This window comes from Cherax quadricarinatus, chromosome 11 (genome assembly GCF_038502225.1).
Source record: "Cherax quadricarinatus isolate ZL_2023a chromosome 11, ASM3850222v1, whole genome shotgun sequence".
Taxonomy (NCBI): domain Eukaryota; kingdom Metazoa; phylum Arthropoda; class Malacostraca; order Decapoda; family Parastacidae; genus Cherax; species Cherax quadricarinatus.
This window is the reverse complement of record NC_091302.1, coordinates 3,968,611-3,985,830: the sequence shown is the minus strand read 5'-3', so window position 1 is coordinate 3,985,830 and position 17,220 is coordinate 3,968,611. Positions and strand designations below refer to the sequence as shown.

The following is a 17,220-nucleotide window of genomic DNA, read 5'->3' as shown; positions in this document are numbered from 1 at the left end:
CTCACCTAGTTGTGGTTGCAAAGGTCAAGTCATAGCTCCTGGCCCCGCCTCTTCACTGGTCGCTACTAGATCACTTTTCCTGCTCCATGAGCTTCATCATATCTCTTCTTAAAGCTATGTATGGATCCTGCCTCCGCTACCTCACTTCCCAGACTATTCCACTTTCTGACATCTCTGTGACTGAAGAAATACTTCCTAACATCCCTGTGATTCATCTGAGTCTTCAACTTCCAACTATGTCCCCTTGTTGCTGTGTCCCATCTCTGGAACATCCTGTCTCTGTCCACCTTGTCAATTCCTCTCAGTATTTTATATGTCGTTATCATATTTCCCCCATCTCTTCTGTCCTCCATTGTCGTCTCCTCGTAGGACATGTCCCTTAGCTCTGGGGCAGATTTGGCTTTCGCTGCTATGTCATTTTCGTATTGTCGTTGGGGCTCCCTTCTTACCTGTGCATATTCATTTCTGGCTCTACGACTGCTGTCCTTACTCTCCTGGGTCCTTTGCCTTCTATACTTCTTCCATTCTCTAGCACACTTGGTTTTGGTCTCTCTACACCTTTGGGTGAACCAAGGGCTCATCCTGGCTTTCTCGTTATTTCTGTTACCCTTGGGCACAAACCTCTCCTCAGTTTCCTTGCATATTTTTGTCACATATTCCATCATCATAATACATTACACAAATCACTTCGATATCCTTCGTGTCCATCTCTCCCTGTGCAGAAATGCTATGCACATAAAGGGCTCGAAGATCTCGAATTCACTACCAGAACACACTAAAGGACCCCTGTCTGTAAATCAGTTTAAGGGCCTACTTAGAAATCTCCTCATCACCCAAAATTAACCAGACAAACACTGTACTTAATACCTACCAGTTACTCAAAAGCTACTCAAAAAACTTTTAAATAATTTAAGACTGCTCAACTTAAAACTGTTTCAATTTCATTGTTTTAAATAATACTAAATTATAATACATCATATTGCAAATTATTTTAAATTGTTCTATTGTAATACTGTAATTTTTATAAGTTAATTCAAAACTGTAATTATTCTCTACTGAACTTCTCTACTAGGCTTAGTAAAGCCATATAACATTACCTAATAATACTCAGTTCTCTTGTACTCACTGTAACTCATCTAATGGCCATATAAACTGTTATTGCCTTGTTAATCTTAAGTTAATATTAATTTTGCCAGAAATGCTCTGCAGACACAAGGGCTTTTGATATGTACACCCAACTATTATATTCCATCGTACAACCATGTATCATGTCAAAACAAACTTATTATTATTATTATTATTATTATTATTATTATTATTATTATTATTATTATTATTATTATTATCTCATTTACTGAGATGATGGAATATGTGACAACATTACTGAGATGATGATAGGTAGGTACACACAGAAGATACTACTTCACACCACATGTGCCACCTCTCACTGCACTTATCTAGCCTGGGAAGTATGTACGAGGTAGCAGGTGTGTGTATGAAGGTAGCAGGCTGGTAGGTACACACACAGGGAGGCTGCTACACTCTCAAGTATACTACTCACCTGACTACATGGCTCTACTCTGGTTCCTCATCTACCTCTGTAAGTTATTTCATCACACATTTCATTTCATTTACAATAGATTCAGTGTCACAAAATTAACTTTAGAAAGGATGTAGGAGACCATTATTTTTGTTAATATATCTGTAGACGCGTTGGAACAAACTGCCCAAGTAGCGTCATTGAAGCGAGATCTTATGTAGCATTTCTAACAGTTTGGGTGTGAGCTGGACCTGCCTAACACGGACCAGTAGACCTGCTGCAGTCTGTCTTAATTCTTACATTCTTGTAAAGTTGGTTCAGGTTGCGTGTCTGGGACCCCATCCAGTCCACAGAGAGATGGAAGTCTCTCACCTGAAGTACAGCAGCTGATGGACGATTATTTCAACTGGAGGATAACAGACTTGCCTGAGTTTGCTACTATGGTGAGTGGTTTATTATTATTATTATTATTATTATTATTATTATTATTATTATTATTATTATTATTATTATTATTATTATTATTATTACCTGGAATTTACCTGGAGAGAGTTCCGGGGGTCAACGCCCCCGCGGCCCGGTCTGTGACCAGGCCTCCTGGTGGATCAGAGCCTGATCAACCAGGCTGTTGCTGCTGGCTGCACGCAAACCAACGCACGAGCCACAGCCCGGCTGATCAGGAACCGACTTTAGGTGCTTATCCAGTGCCAGTTTGAAGACTGCCAGGGGTCTGTTGGTAATCCCCCTTATGTATGCTGGGAGGCAGTTGAACAGTCTCGGGCCCCTGACACTTATTGTATGGTCTCTTAACGTGCTAGTGACACCCCTGCTTTTCATTGGGGGGATGTTGCATCGTCTGCCAAGTCTTTTGCTTTCGTAGAACCTGGAGTACCTGGAGAGAGTTTCGGGGGTCAACGCCCCCGCGGCCCGGTCTGTGACCAGGCCTCCTGGTGGATCAGCGCCTGATCAACCAGGCTGTTGCTGCTGGCTGCACGCAAACCAACGTACGAGCCACAGCCCGGCTGATCAGGAACTGACTTTAGGTGCTTGTCCAGTGCCAGCTTGAAGACTGCCAGGGGTCTGTTGGTAATCCCCCTTATGTGTGCTGGGAGGCAGTTGAACAGTCTCGGGCCCCTGACACCTATTGTATGGTCTCTTAACGTGCTAGTGACACCCCTGCTTTTCATTGGGGGGATGGTGCATCGTCTGCCAAGTCTTTTGCTTTCGCAGTGAGTGATTTTCGTGTGCAAGTTCGGTACTAGTCCCTCTAGGATTTTCCAGGTGTATATAATCATGTATCTCTCCCTCCTGCGTTCCAGGGAATACAGGTTTAGAAACCTCAAGCGCTCCCAGTAATTGAGGTGTTTTATCTCCGTTATGCGCGCCGTGAAACTTCTCTGTACATTTTCTAGGTCGGCAATTTCACCTGCCTTGAAAGGTGCTGTTAGAGTGCAGCAATATTCCAGCCTAGATAGAACAAGTGACCTGAAGAGTGTCATCATGGGCTTGGCCTCCCTAGTTTTGAAGGTTCTCATTATCCATCCTGTCATTTTTCTAGCAGATGCGATTGATACAATGTTATGGTCCTTGAAGGTGAGATCCTCCGACATAATCACTCCCAGGTCTTTGACGTTGGTGTTTCGCTCTATTTTGTGGCCAGAATTTGTTTTGTACTCTGATGAAGATTTAATTTCCTCATGTTTACCATATCTGAGTAATTGAAATTTCTCATCGTTGAACTTCATATTGTTTTCTGCAGCCCACTGAAAGATTTGGTTGATGTCCACCTGGAGCCTTGCAGTGTCTGCAATGGAAGACACTGTCATGCAGATTCGGGTGTCATCTGCAAAGGAAGACACGGTGCTGTGGCTGACATCCTTGTCTATGTCAGATATGAGGATGAGGAACAAGATGGGAGCTAGTACTGTGCCTTGTGGAACAGAGCTTTTCACCGTAGCTGCCTCGGACTTTACTCTGTTGACGACTACTCTCTGTGTTCTGTTAGTGAGGAAATTATAGATCCATCGACCGACTTTTCCTGTTATTCCTTTAGCGCGCATTTTGTGCGCTATTACGCCATGGTCACACTTGTCGAAGGCTTTTGCAAAGTCTGTATATATTACATCTGCATTCTTTTTGTCTTCTAGTGCATTTAGGACCTTGTCGTAGTGATCCAGTAGTTGAGACAGACAGGAGCGACCTGTTCTAAACCCATGTTGCCCTGGGTTGTGTAACTGATGGGTTTCTAGATGGGTGGTGATCTTGCTTCTTAGGACCCTTTCAAAGATTTTTATGATATGGGATGTTAGTGCTATTGGTCTGTAGTTCTTTGCTGTTGCTTTACTGCCCCCTTTGTGGAGTGGGGCTATGTCTGTTGTTTTTAGTAACTGAGGGACGACCCCCGTGTCCATGCTCCCTCTCCATAGGATGGAAAAGGCTCGTGATAGGGGCTTCTTGCAGTTCTTGATGAACACAGAGTTCCATGAGTCTGGCCCTGGGGCAGAGTGCATGGGCATGTCATTTATCGCCTGTTCGAAGTCATTTGGCGTCAGGATAACATCGGATAGGCTTGTGTTAATCAAATTTTGTGGCTCTCTCATAAAAAATTCATTTTGATCTTCGACTCTCAGTCTGGTTAGCGGCTTGCTAAAAACTGAGTCATATTGGGACTTGAGTAGCTCACTCATTTCCTTGCTGTCATCTGTGTAGGACCCATCTTGTTTAAGTAGGGGCCCAATACTGGGCGTTGTTCTCGATTTTGATTTGGCATAGGAGAAGAAATACTTTGGGTTTCTTTCGATTTCATTTATAGCTTTTAGTTCTTCCCGCGATTCCTGACTCCTAATGGATTCTTTTAGCTTAAGTTCGATGCTTGCTATTTCTCTGACCAGTGTCTCCCTGCGCATTTCAGATATATTGACCTCTTTTAGCCGCTCTGTTATTCTTTTCCGTCGCCTGTAAAGGGAGCGCCTGTCTCTTTCTATTTTACATCTACTCCTCCTTTTTCTTAGAGGAATAAGCCTTGTGCATACATCGAGTGCCACCGAGTTAATCTGTTCTAGGCATAAGTTGGGGTCTGTGTTGCTTAGTATATCTTCCCAGCTTATATCGGTTAGGACTTGGTTTACTTGGTCCCACTTTATGTTTTTGTTATTGAAGTTGAATTTGGTGAATGCTCCCTCGTGACTAGTCTCATTTTGTCGATCGAGTGATTTTCGTGTGCAAGTTCGGTACTAGTCCCTCTAGGATTTTCCAGGTGTATATAATCATGTATCTCTCCCGCCTGCGTTCCAGGGAATACAGGTTTAGGAACCTCAAGCGCTCCCAGTAATTGAGGTGTTTTATCTCCGTTATGCGCGCCGTGAAGGTTCTCTGTACATTTTCTAGGTCAGCAATTATTATTATTATTATTATTATTATTATTATTATTATTATTATTATTATTATTACATGCTTAATACGCTCTCGGTACAAGCTTCGTACGCGTCTAATACACAATACACAGAGAAACTTTGTCCCATACAAAAAATGTGTTGTACATGATAATTATAATAGTCACTATGGTCTAGATTGGCAGTTAGTTTAATATGTTTATTATGCATCCCATACCCATCCTGTGGGCGGTAGTCAAAAGATTACAGAGGTACATAATGGGTCCAGGGACTGGACTCCATAGTTTTGATAGCTGAGCAAGTTACAGAGGTAATGAATTCACAATTTACAGAGGTAATGAACTCACAATTTACAAAGGTAATGAACTCCAGGTAGGTCTAGTCACAATCATGACAAGTTACAAAGGTATTTACAGATTACAGAGGTACACAATGGGTCCAGGGACCGGGCCTCAAAGTTTTGATGGCTGAACTAGGTACAAGGTTATGAACTCACAAGTTACAAAGGTAATGAACTCACAAGTTACAAAGGTAATGAATACTGTAAGAATGGTTACTTACGTTTATACATGGCTACAATCATGAACAAATTTTAGAGTAATGAGCAATTCACACTTCCACACCCGGTCACAACTGTAGTGAGTTATTGGTGCAAATATTGATTGTTGAGTAACACACACACACACACACACACACACACACACACACACACACACACACACACACACACACACACACACACACACACACACACACACACAAAGACAGGATGTTCCAGGGAGGGGACACAGAAACAAGAGGCCACAATTGGAAGTTGACACAAATGAGTCAGAGAGATAGTAGGAAGTATTTCTTCAGTCATAGAGTTGTAAGGCAGTGGAATAGCCTAGAAAATGACGTAGTGGAGGCAGGAACCATACACAGTTTTAAGACGAGGTTTGATAAAGCTCATTGAGCGGGGAGAGAGAGGGCCCAGTAGCAACCGGTGAAGAGGCGGGGCCAGGAGCTAGGACTCGACCCCTGCAACCACAAATAGGTGAGTACAAATAGGTGAGTACACACACACACACACAGCAAATGTAGTCCCAATCTTTAAAAAAGGAGACAGACATGAAGCATTAAACTACAGACCAGTGTCACTGACATGTATAGTATGCAAAATCATGGAGAAGATTATCAGGAGAAGAGTGGTGGAACACCTAGAAAGGAATGATCTCATCAACAGCAGCCAGCATGGTTTCAGGGACGGGAAATCCTGTGTCACAAACCTACTGGAGTTCTATGACATGGTGACAGCAGTAAGACAAGAGAGAGAGGGGTGGGTGGATTGCATTTTCTTGGACTGCAGGAAGGCGTTTGACACAGTTCCACACAAGAGATTGGTGCAAAAACTGGAGGACCAAGCAGGGATAACAGGGAAGGCACTACAATGGATCAGGGAATACTTGTCAGGAAGACAGCAGCGAGTCATGGTACGTGGCGAGGTGTCAGAGTGGGCACCTGTGACCAGCGGGGTCCCGCAGGGGTCAGTCCTAGGACCAGTGCTGTTTCTGGTATTTGTGAACTACATGACGGAAGGAATAGACTCTGAGGTGTCCCTGTTTGCAGATGACGTGAAGTTGATGAGAAGAATACACTCGATCGAAGACCAGGCAGAACTACAAAGGGATCTGGACAGGCTGCAGACCTGGTCCAGCAATTGGCTCCTGGAGTTCAATCCCACCAAGTGCAAAGTCATGAAGATTGGGGAAGGGCAAAGAAGGCCGCAGACGGAGTACAGTCTAGGGGGTCAGAGACTACAAACCTCACTCAAGGAAAAAGATCTTGGGGTGAGTATAACACCAGGCACATCTCCTGAAGCGCACATCAACCAAATAACTGCTGCAGCATATGGGCGCCTAGAAAACCTCAGAACAGCATTCCGACATCTTAATAAGGAATCGTTCAGGACCCTGTACACCGTATACGTTAGGCCCATATTGGAGTATGCGGCACCAGTTTGGAACCCACACCTAGCCAAGCACGTAAAGAAACTAGAGAAAGTGCAAAGGTTTGCAACAAGACTAGTCCCAGAGCTAAGAGGTATGTCCTACGAGGAGAGGTTAAGGGAAATCAACCTGACGACACTGGAGGACAGGAGAGATAGGGGGGACATGATAACGACATACAAAATACTGAGAGGAATTGACAAGGTGGACAAAGACAGGATGTTCCAGAGATTGGACACAGTAACAAGGGGACACAGTTGGAAGCTGAAGACACAGATGAATCACAGGGATGTTAGGAAGTATTTCTTCAGCCACAGAGTAGTCAGTAAGTGGAATAGTTTGGGAAGCGATGTAGTGGAGGCAGGATCCATACATAGCTTTAAGCAGAGGTATGATAAAGCTCACGGCTCAGGGAGAGTGACCTAGTAGCGATCAGTGAAGAGGCGGGGCCAGGAGCTCGGACTCGACCCCCGCAACCTCAACTAGGTGAGTACAACTAGGTGAGTACACACACACAAACACACACACAAACACACACACAAACACACACACACACACACACACACACACACACACACACACACACACACACACACACACACACACACACACACACACACACACACACACACACACATGCACACACGTGGTAATACATTATTTACAGCTAGCAAAGTCAGGGTATTTCTCCAGAATGGTCTGCAATATACCACTGTGGATAAAATACTTAGCCATTTCTTGAACACTTCTGAGTGAGTTGTTTCTAAATTCATTAATTTTATCGCACTCCAGTACATAATGACGCAGGGTGTGACAATAGTCCATCTGGCAAAGTTTACATTTCGTTTGGTCTACATCTGGTGGTGGTGATTTAACCTGCCAAAGATACTTGTAACCCAGCCGGAGCCGGGCAGTAGTGACATCCAAGAGTCTGCTTATTTTGTTGGATGCACCATAGACATGTGGCTCCTCCTGCATGATAGAATGATGATAGATGGACTCACTGGTGTCAATCTCCCTGAGCCTTAAGTCCATAAAATTCAGTTGAAGTTCTTTTCGTATTATTGTTCTCAAACTACTACCTGACAAGCCAAGATTGTAATCTACTCCCTCTTTGAAAGCATACAGCTTAGCCAATTTATCAGTTCTATCATGCATCTGAAGACCAATGTGAGATGGAATCCACAGCATGTGCACTCTGACTCCACTGTCCACAATCCTACCATACCTGTGTCTGGCTTCTGACACAAGCATGCCACAATTTATGCTTAATGAGTTGAGAGCATTTATGGATGACAGAGAATCAGTTACAATTAAACTGTTAATCTTTGATACATAGATGCATTTCAGTGCAAGGAGTATGGTAAACAGTTCTGTCTGAAGGGTAGAGGCCCAATTATTGATGAGTGCTCCAATTTAGATTGGCATCCACGACTATGACTGGCGGTTGGACGATATGTCGTTGGACGCCTACCAGAGGCGCTACGACCAGTGCCAGTCGTTCCTGCTCCAGGCTGAGGCACTGGAGGCCAACCTTACCCTCCACGATGACATTCTCAACATCAGAGTACTGAAGGACGAACTTCTAACCTACATAGACGGCTATGCTTACCAGGGGTCAGTTACTGCGCTGTGTTTAATTACTTCAACATGTTATTACTATCTTGTTCCTTGAGTAACATTGAAAATTTGTTGAGAAAATGTTTTTGTTAGTGTGTTTGGCTTTGAGAAGGACCTGCCTTTTGTGGGCCATTAAGCCTGCTGCAGTGTTCCTCCTTTCTTATGTTCTTATGTACGTTCTTTTGCACAGGTGGTAAAGTTACTTGGACATGTAAGTAGGAGTGGATGGGTGAGAGTAGGTCCTGCCTAGCAATGGTCACCATTACTCCGCTATTTTCAGGTTATTAGTAAATCTGTAAGTCATGGTTTAATGAAGCTCTACTCGGAGCCAAACGTCGTATATAACGAAGATGTTTACTGAAGCGAGTGTCATTGTACCATAGTGGACTAGTAAGCTACATACTGACTGGAGCAGGACACAATATGGTGTTTATGGAAGTTTATTGAGAGAACCTTTATTCTACCAGTCATTTTTATCCATTAATAAAGAACTGAAAAATAAGTTTTGCCAAAATGCCGCACATAGTGTCTTATTAACTTGGATGTGAGTATACAGTAACACTGATAAACACAATGTGACTGAGGGTAACAGGACCCCAGTAAAAATAAGCCAAGGACCCCCACGGAAATAAGTCACTCTGGCTGATTTTGATTTTTTTTCCTGGTGAGTAATTTACATTATGTATGATAATTGTATTTGTGTACCTGTACCTAAACAAACTTAGTATCTGTGCTTCCAGGTTCTTGGTACCACTGTGCACCATCGAGGGTGTACATGTTGACTTGGAGCGACTCATCTCCTGGATGGTGTTTGATACACCAGAAGCCTACGACAATCTGTATAGTCGCTATGTGCAAATACCTGAGCAGCTGCAGCAGATCAAGGCGCTGATGCAGGAGGGCGTCGCTACGGGCATTGTCAACCACGCTGTATCTATGGTTAGTTTACCTTTCTTTCTTCTTCGTCTTAATATTTATCTTCTTTTTTCTTGTTTTCTTCTTGTCACTGTATAATCTTAGATAACACACACATACAGCACTCACTTATCTTTATGTCCGAGATGTTTCTCTAAACAATGACTTCGTTAATCCAATACTGAGAATAACGAGGAGTAAGACACATGTGAAACATTTGGGTATTTTCACTGTTGAAACGTTTCGCCTGCGTGGTAGGCTTCTTCAGTCAAATACAGAGGATATTGAATTATAGACAGCAGGAGTAGTGGTGAGGTAAAGATAACGTAGTCAGTCCCTCAGCCTGGAGAAGAGTTCAGCTGAACTCTTCTCCAGGATGAGGGACTGACCACCTCAAACAATTTCTCCAAGGTTGATGGACTGATTATAACTGTGTAGCGATACAAAGGCAGGAGAATAATCTTTTTAACCGACACACATGTAAATGTAAATAACTCTTTTTACCTTATTCCTAGTATATAAATAACAAAAAAGGCACAATACCGTGACTGGAACGACACACAAATAACCCGCAATTAGAAGAGAGGAGCTTACCACGACGTTTCGGTCCGACTTGGACCATTTACAAAGTCACACCGTGTGACTTTGTAAATGGTCCAAGTCGGACCGAAACGTCGTCGTTAGCTCCTCTCTTCTATACCTGGAGGTTACCTGGAGAGAGTTCCGGGGGTCAACGCCCCCGCGGCCCGGTCTGTGACCAGGCCTCCTGGTGGATCAGAACCTGATCAACCAGGCTGTTGCTGCCGGCTGCACGCAAACTAACGTACGAGCCACAGCCCGGCTGGTCAGGAACCGACTTTAGGTGCTTGTCCAGTGCCAGCTTGAAGACTGCCAGGGGTCTGTTGGTAATCCCCCTTATGTATGCTGGGAGGCAGTTGAACAGTCTCGGGCCCCTGACACTTATTGTATAGTCTCTTAACGTGCTAGTGACACCCCTGCTTTTCATTGGGGGGATGTTGCATCGTCTGCCAAGTCTTTTGCTTTCGTAGTGAGTGATTTTCGTGTGCAAGTTCGGTACTAGTCCCTCTAGGATTTTCCAGGTGTATATAATCATGTATCTCTCCTGCCTGTGTTCCAGGGAATACAGGTTTAGGAACCTCAAGCGCTCCCAGTAATTGATGTGTTTTATCTCCGTTATGCGCGCCATGAAGGTTCTCTGTACATTTTCTAGGTCAGCAATTTCACCTGCCTTGAAAGGTGCTGTTAGTGTGCAGCAATATTCCAGCCTAGATAGAACAAGTGACCTCAAGAGTGTCATCATGGGCTTGGCCTCCCTAGTTTTGAAGGTTCTCATTATCCATCCTGTCATTTTTCTAGCAGATGCGATTGATACAATGTTATGGTCCTTGAAGGTGAGATCCTCCGACATAATCACTCCCAGGTCTTTGACGTTGGTGTTTCGTTCTATTTTGTGGCCAGAATTTGTTTTGTACTCTGATGAAGATTTAATTTCCTCATGTTTACCATATCTGAGTAATTGAAATTTCTCATCGTTGAACTTCATATTGTTTTCTTCAGCCCACTGAAAGATTTGGTTGATGTCCGCCTGGAGCCTTGCAGGCGGATTATTTGTGTATTATTCCTAGTATATATCCTTTATAGTATAATAATAAAATATTAGCTCCTATGTGCTATAATAATAAGGTATTAAAAGGACCCCAATAGAAATAAGTCACTTTGTCTGACTTTTCTGGGTTATCCCAGGTTGTCTACACATATGCTGCTATGTATGATAATCTATGTTATTTACCTCGCCAGTACTCCTGCTGCTCAGTATTTGACAAATACTGTAGAAGCCTACCATGTAGGCGAAACGTTTCAACAATAACGATAATGTTGAAGACAGTGGAAGACGTGTAGAAATATTTTGAGGTGATCACAGTCTCAGGGTTGAGGGACTGATTACCCAGAACTGCTTCTTCTTGTCTTCGACAATCCCTAGTATTACATTCATATATTAATTTAAATCTATAATTGTTAAAGGAGTGGAGTAGTAAGCCAGTGGAAGGTCTCGGTCAGATGATCAAAAGCTGTGGGTCATCACATGAATAAGATCAGCGTCAGGAAACACTGGTCCTGTTTGCTGACAAACCTTATCTAACCTAACCTAACCTAACCTAACCTTACCTAACCTAACCTTACCTAACCTAACCTAACCTAACCTAACCTAACCTAACCTTACCTAATCTAACCTTACCTTACCTTACCTTACCTTACCTTACCTTACCTTACCTTACCTTACCTTACCTTACCTTACCTTACCTTACCTAACCTTACCTTATCTAACCTAACCTAACCTATTCAACCCTAACGTACCTAACCATTATTATAATATATATTACACAGAGTTAGTCTTTGAAATGAACCAAGAAACGATAAAAACTCTTAGCGTGGAAATGAAGTGGAACAGAATTCTTCCTCCGTAAGCCATGCGTGTCGTAAGAGGCGACTAAAATGCCAGGAGCAAGGGGCTAGTAACCCCTTCTGTATATATTACTAAATTTAAAAGGCGAAACTTTCGTTTTTCCTTTTGGGCCACCCCGCCTCGGTGGGAAATGGCTGGTGCGTTGAAAGACATATATATATATATATATATATATATATATATATATATATATATATATATATATATATATATATATATATATATATATATATATATATATATATATATATATATATATATATATATATATATATATATATATATATATATATATATATATATATATATATATATATATATATATATATATATATATATATATATATATATATATATATATATATATATATATATATATATATATATATATATATATATATATATATATATATATATATATATATATATATATATATATATATATATATATATATATAGTATATATAAGTAAATTTATTCATATATACACAAATACAGTTACATAGAATTATCATACATAGCAGCATATGTGTAGAGAACCTGGGATAACCCAAAAAAGTCAGACAGAGTGACTTATTTCCATTGGGGTCCTTGTACCTTATTATACCTGGAGTTTACCTGGAGAGAGTTTCGGGGGTCAACGCCCCCGCGGCCCGGTCTGTGACCAGGCCTCCTGGTGGATCAGCGCCTGATCAACCAGGCTGTTGCTGCTGGCTGCACGCAAACCAACGTACGAGCCACAGCCCGGCTGATCAGGAACTGACTTTAGTTGCTTGTCCAGTGCCAGCTTGAAGACTGCCAGGGGTCTGTTGGTAATCCCCCTTATGTGTGCTGGGAGGCAGTTGAACAGTCTCGGGCCCCTGACACTTATTGTATGGTCTCTTAACGTGCTAGTGACACCCCTGCTTTTCATTGGGGGGATGGTGCATCGTCTGCCAAGTCTTTTGCTTTCGTAGTGAGTGATTTTCGTGTGCAAGTTTGGTACTAGTCCCTCTAGGATTTTCCAGGTGTATATAATCATGTATCTCTCCCTCCTGCGTTCCAGGGAATACAGGTTTAGAAACCTCAAGCGCTCCCAGTAATTGAGGTGTTTTATCTCCGTTATGCGCGCCGTGAAAGTTCTCTGTACATTTTCTAGGTCGGCAATTTCACCTGCCTTGAAAGGTGCTGTTAGAGTGCAGCAATATTCCAGCCTAGATAGAACAAGTGACCTGAAGAGTGTCATCATGGGCTTGGCCTCCCTAGTTTTGAAGGTTCTCATTATCCATCCTGTCATTTTTCTAGCAGATGCGATTGATACAATGTTATGGTCCTTGAAGGTGAGATCCTCCGACATAATCACTCCTAGGTCTTTGACGTTGGTGTTTCGCTCTATTTTGTGGCCAGAATTTGTTTTGTACTCTGATGAAGATTTAATTTCCTCATGTTTACCATATCTGAGTAATTGAAATTTCTCATCGTTGAACTTCATATTGTTTTCTGCAGCCCACTGAAAGATTTGGTTGATGTCCGCCTGGAGCCTTTCAGTGTCTGCAATGGAAGACACTGTCATGCAGATTCGGGTGTCATCTGCAAAGGAAGACACGGTGCTGTGGCTGACATCCTTGTCTATGTCGGATATGAGGATGAGGAACAAGATGGGAGCTAGTACTGTGCCTTGTGGGACAGAGCTTTTCACCGTAGCTGCCTCGGACTTTACTCTGTTGACGACTACTCTCTGTGTTCTGTTAGTGAGGAAATTATAGATCCATCGACCGACTTTTCCTGTTATTCCTTTAGCGCGCATTTTGTGCGCTATTACGCCATGGTCACACTTGTCGAAGGCTTTTGCAAAGTCTGTATATATTACATCTGCATTCTTTTTGTCTTCTAGTGCATTTAGGACCTTGTCGTAGTGATCCAGTAGTTGAGACAGACAGGAGCGACCTGTTCTAAACCCATGTTGCCCTGGGTTGTGTAACTGATGGGTTTCTAGATGGGTGGTGATCTTGCTTCTTAGGACCCTTTCAAAGATTTTTATGATATGGGATGTTAGTGCTATTGGTCTGTAGTTCTTTGCTGTTGCTTTACTGCCCCCTTTGTGGAGTGGGGCTATGTCTGTTGTTTTTAGTAACTGAGGGACGACCCCCGTGTCCATGCTCCCTCTCCATAGGATGGAAAAGGCTCGTGATAGGGGCTTCTTGCAGTTCTTGATGAACACAGAGTTCCATGAGTCTGGCCCTGGGGCAGAGTGCATGGGCATGTCATTTATCGCCTGTTCGAAGTCATTTGGCGTCAGGATAACATCGGATAGGCTTGTGTTAGTCAAATTTTGTGGCTCTCTCATAAAAAATTCATTTTGGTCTTCGACTCTCAGTCTGGTTAGCGGCTTGCTAAAAACTGAGTCATATTGGGACTTGAGTAGCTCACTCATTTCCTTGCTGTCATCTGTGTAGGACCCATCTTGTTTAAGTAGGGGCCCAATACTGGACGTTGTTCTCGATTTTGATTTGGCATAGGAGAAGAAATACTTTGGGTTTCTTTCGATTTCATTTATGGCTTTTAGTTCTTCCCGCGATTCCTGACTCCTAAAGGATTCTTTTAGCTTAAGTTCGATGCTTGCTATTTCTCTGACCAGTGTCTCCCTGCGCATTTCAGATATATTGACCTCTTTTAGCCGCTCTGTTATTCTTTTCCGTCGCCTGTAAAGGGAGCGCCTGTCTCTTTCTATTTTACATCTACTCCTCCTTTTTCTTAGAGGAATAAGCCTTGTGCATACATCGAGTGCCACCGAGTTAATCTGTTCTAGGCATAAGTTTGGGTCTGTGTTGCTTAGTATATCTTCCCAGCTTATATCGGTTAGGACTTGGTTTACTTGGTCCCACTTTATGTTTTTGTTATTGAAGTTGAATTTGGTGAATGCTCCCTCGTGACTAGTCTCATTTTGTCGGTCTGGGGCTCCATGCATACATGTCTGAACCTCAATTATGTTGTGATCTGAGTATATTGTTTTTGATATGGTGACATTTCTTATCAGATCATCATTGTTAGTGAAGATGAGGTCTAGTGTATTCTCCAGTCTTGTAGGCTCTATTATTTGCTGGTTTAAATTGAATTTTGTGCAGAGATTTAAAAGCTCGTGTGAGTGTGAGTTTTCATCAGAGCTGCCTCCTGGTGTTATTACTGCAACAATATTATTTGCTATATTCCTCCATTTTAGGTGCCTTAAGTTGAAATCCCCCAGGAGCAAGATGTTGGGTGCAGGAGCTGGAAGATTTTCCAGACAGTGGTCAATTTTTAACAGCTGTTCCTGGAATTGCTGGGATGTTGCATCCGGAGGCTTGTAGACTACCACAATGACTAGGTTTTGGTTCTCGACCTTTACTGCTAAAACTTCCACTACGTCATTTGAGGCATTAAGCAGTTCTGTGCAAACAAGTGACTCTGCAATGTACAGGCCAACCCCCCCCTTTTGCCTGTTCACTCTGTCACATCTGTATAGGTTGTAACCTGGGATCCATACTTCGTTGTCCAAGTGATCCTTTATGTGGGTCTCAGTGAAAGCCGCGAACATTGCCTTTGCCTCTGCAAGCAGTCCACGGATGAAAGGTATTTTGTTGTTTGTAGCTGGCTTTAGACCCTGTATATTTGCAAAGAAGAATGTTATCGGACTGGTGGTATTGTTGGTACTGGGGGGGGATTTTTTTTCCGGCATTAGTATCTGTATCTGTTGGTTTGGAGTGGAGGCCATCGACTGTGGTTCCACTCCAGGAATGACTGGATTTGGTGTACGATTTCTGCCATTTCCTGCCAGTTTTTTTTCCTTCCTGGCACTAAAAAACCTCTCCCTCTTGAGTGGCTGTGGCTACCCAGGTTTTCCCATGGCCTGGATGTTTTGTATCTTTTTGTCCCCTTTAGATGGTATGCCTGGCAATTTAAGTTATAGCACAGTCTTTCCTGTACTGAAGAGGTACACATTTCAGGGTGAAAAAGCTTACAGGAAGGGAGTTTGCATTTTCCTGTTTTCATATGGGCATGGCATTTTCTAGGGTGGTCATAGTTGCATGTCCCATCTGTTTTTCCAGATTTCCCATGCCAGCAGATACCAAGTGCATAGTATGTGCACAGGCTTGGTTTCCGCTTGCCTTGGGTTTCTGTGACTGTATTCCCTGTTGGTGCATGTTTCCCTGTCTTACTTCTATCCTCCCTAGCACCAACAATGGAGCTCCCACCAGTTGTTTTTGGTAATTTATCCTCACTATTGCTATTGGAGTCCTCTTGTTTGCTATTTCCTGCGGTATTTCTAGTTTGCAATATTGGTTTTATCTTATCTTTGACTACACTTGTTTCCCTACTATGGCTCCTGTCCCCTATGAGATCATTTATATGTATTCCTTCCTGCGTATAATTCCCGACTACCTGGACAATATCTCCAGCTTCACCATTTCTGTCTCCCAGGACAGTATCTCCAGCTTCACCATTTCTGTCTCCCAGGACAGCACCTCCAGCTTCACCATTACTGTCTCCCAGGACAGTATCTCCAGCTTCACCATTTCTGTCTCCCAGGACAGCACCTCCAGCTTCACCATTTCTGTCTCCCAGGACAGTATCTCCAGCTTCACCATTTCTGTCTCCCAGGACAGCACCTCCAGCTTCACCATTACTGTCTCCCAGGACAGCACCTCCAGCTTCACCATTACTGTCTCCCAGGACAGCACCTCCAGCTTCACCATTACTGTCTCCCAGGACAGCACTATCAGCCCCACATTTACTGACTACCAGGACATCACCTCCAGCCTTACAGTTTATGACTACATGGCCAGTATCAAGGGCAGTACCATTCAGCCCAGACATTTTATGTTCCCATCTGTTGTAGAAAGCTTCCAGGTTTTCTATGAAAGCAGCTTTGATGTTGTCCTCTTTTAATACCCTTGTGATTTTAGTCCACAGATTTTCCTCATTTGAGCATACCCAAAAACACTTCTCTGTTTTAATACTGCTTGTAGCTAGTTCTGGGATATCTGCACAAGGGGCGTGACACCAATTTCCACAAAAATGACAATTTATCCATGTGGAAGCCCGTTTGTTTGACTGACCACAGACTACACAGGGCTTCATAATGATTTGAATGGTTGATTTACTGCAAATTCTACTAGCAACCTCTTGAAAATTCTATTAATAACCTTAAATGAAGCTCTAGCTATTTGTATTTCTGTTTCTAACTCTTTTTGTATATTGGACAGCTTACCGTCACGTTCCTGATTTTTAATGTTTGTGTTTATAGGGCGCCTACAACCCCAT

At 42.8% G+C, this 17,220-nt stretch overlaps 1 protein-coding gene across 2 annotated transcripts in view; it reads left to right on the top strand.

The window, feature by feature from the left end:
- Positions 1-1,444: 1,444 nt before the first annotated feature.
- The window catches only part of LOC128687684 (uncharacterized), a 35,014-nt gene continuing 19,238 nt past the window's right edge, over positions 1,445-17,220 (top strand). For both annotated transcript variants that reach the window (XM_070083902.1, XM_070083901.1), the window contains exons 1-4: positions 1,445-1,600; positions 1,853-1,983; positions 8,341-8,537; positions 9,281-9,479. In XM_070083902.1, coding sequence (XP_069940003.1) covers positions 1,570-1,600; positions 1,853-1,983; positions 8,341-8,537; positions 9,281-9,479 — 558 coding nt within the window. In that variant the 5' untranslated portion in view covers positions 1,445-1,569. The remainder of the gene's footprint in view (positions 1,601-1,852; positions 1,984-8,340; positions 8,538-9,280; positions 9,480-17,220) is intronic.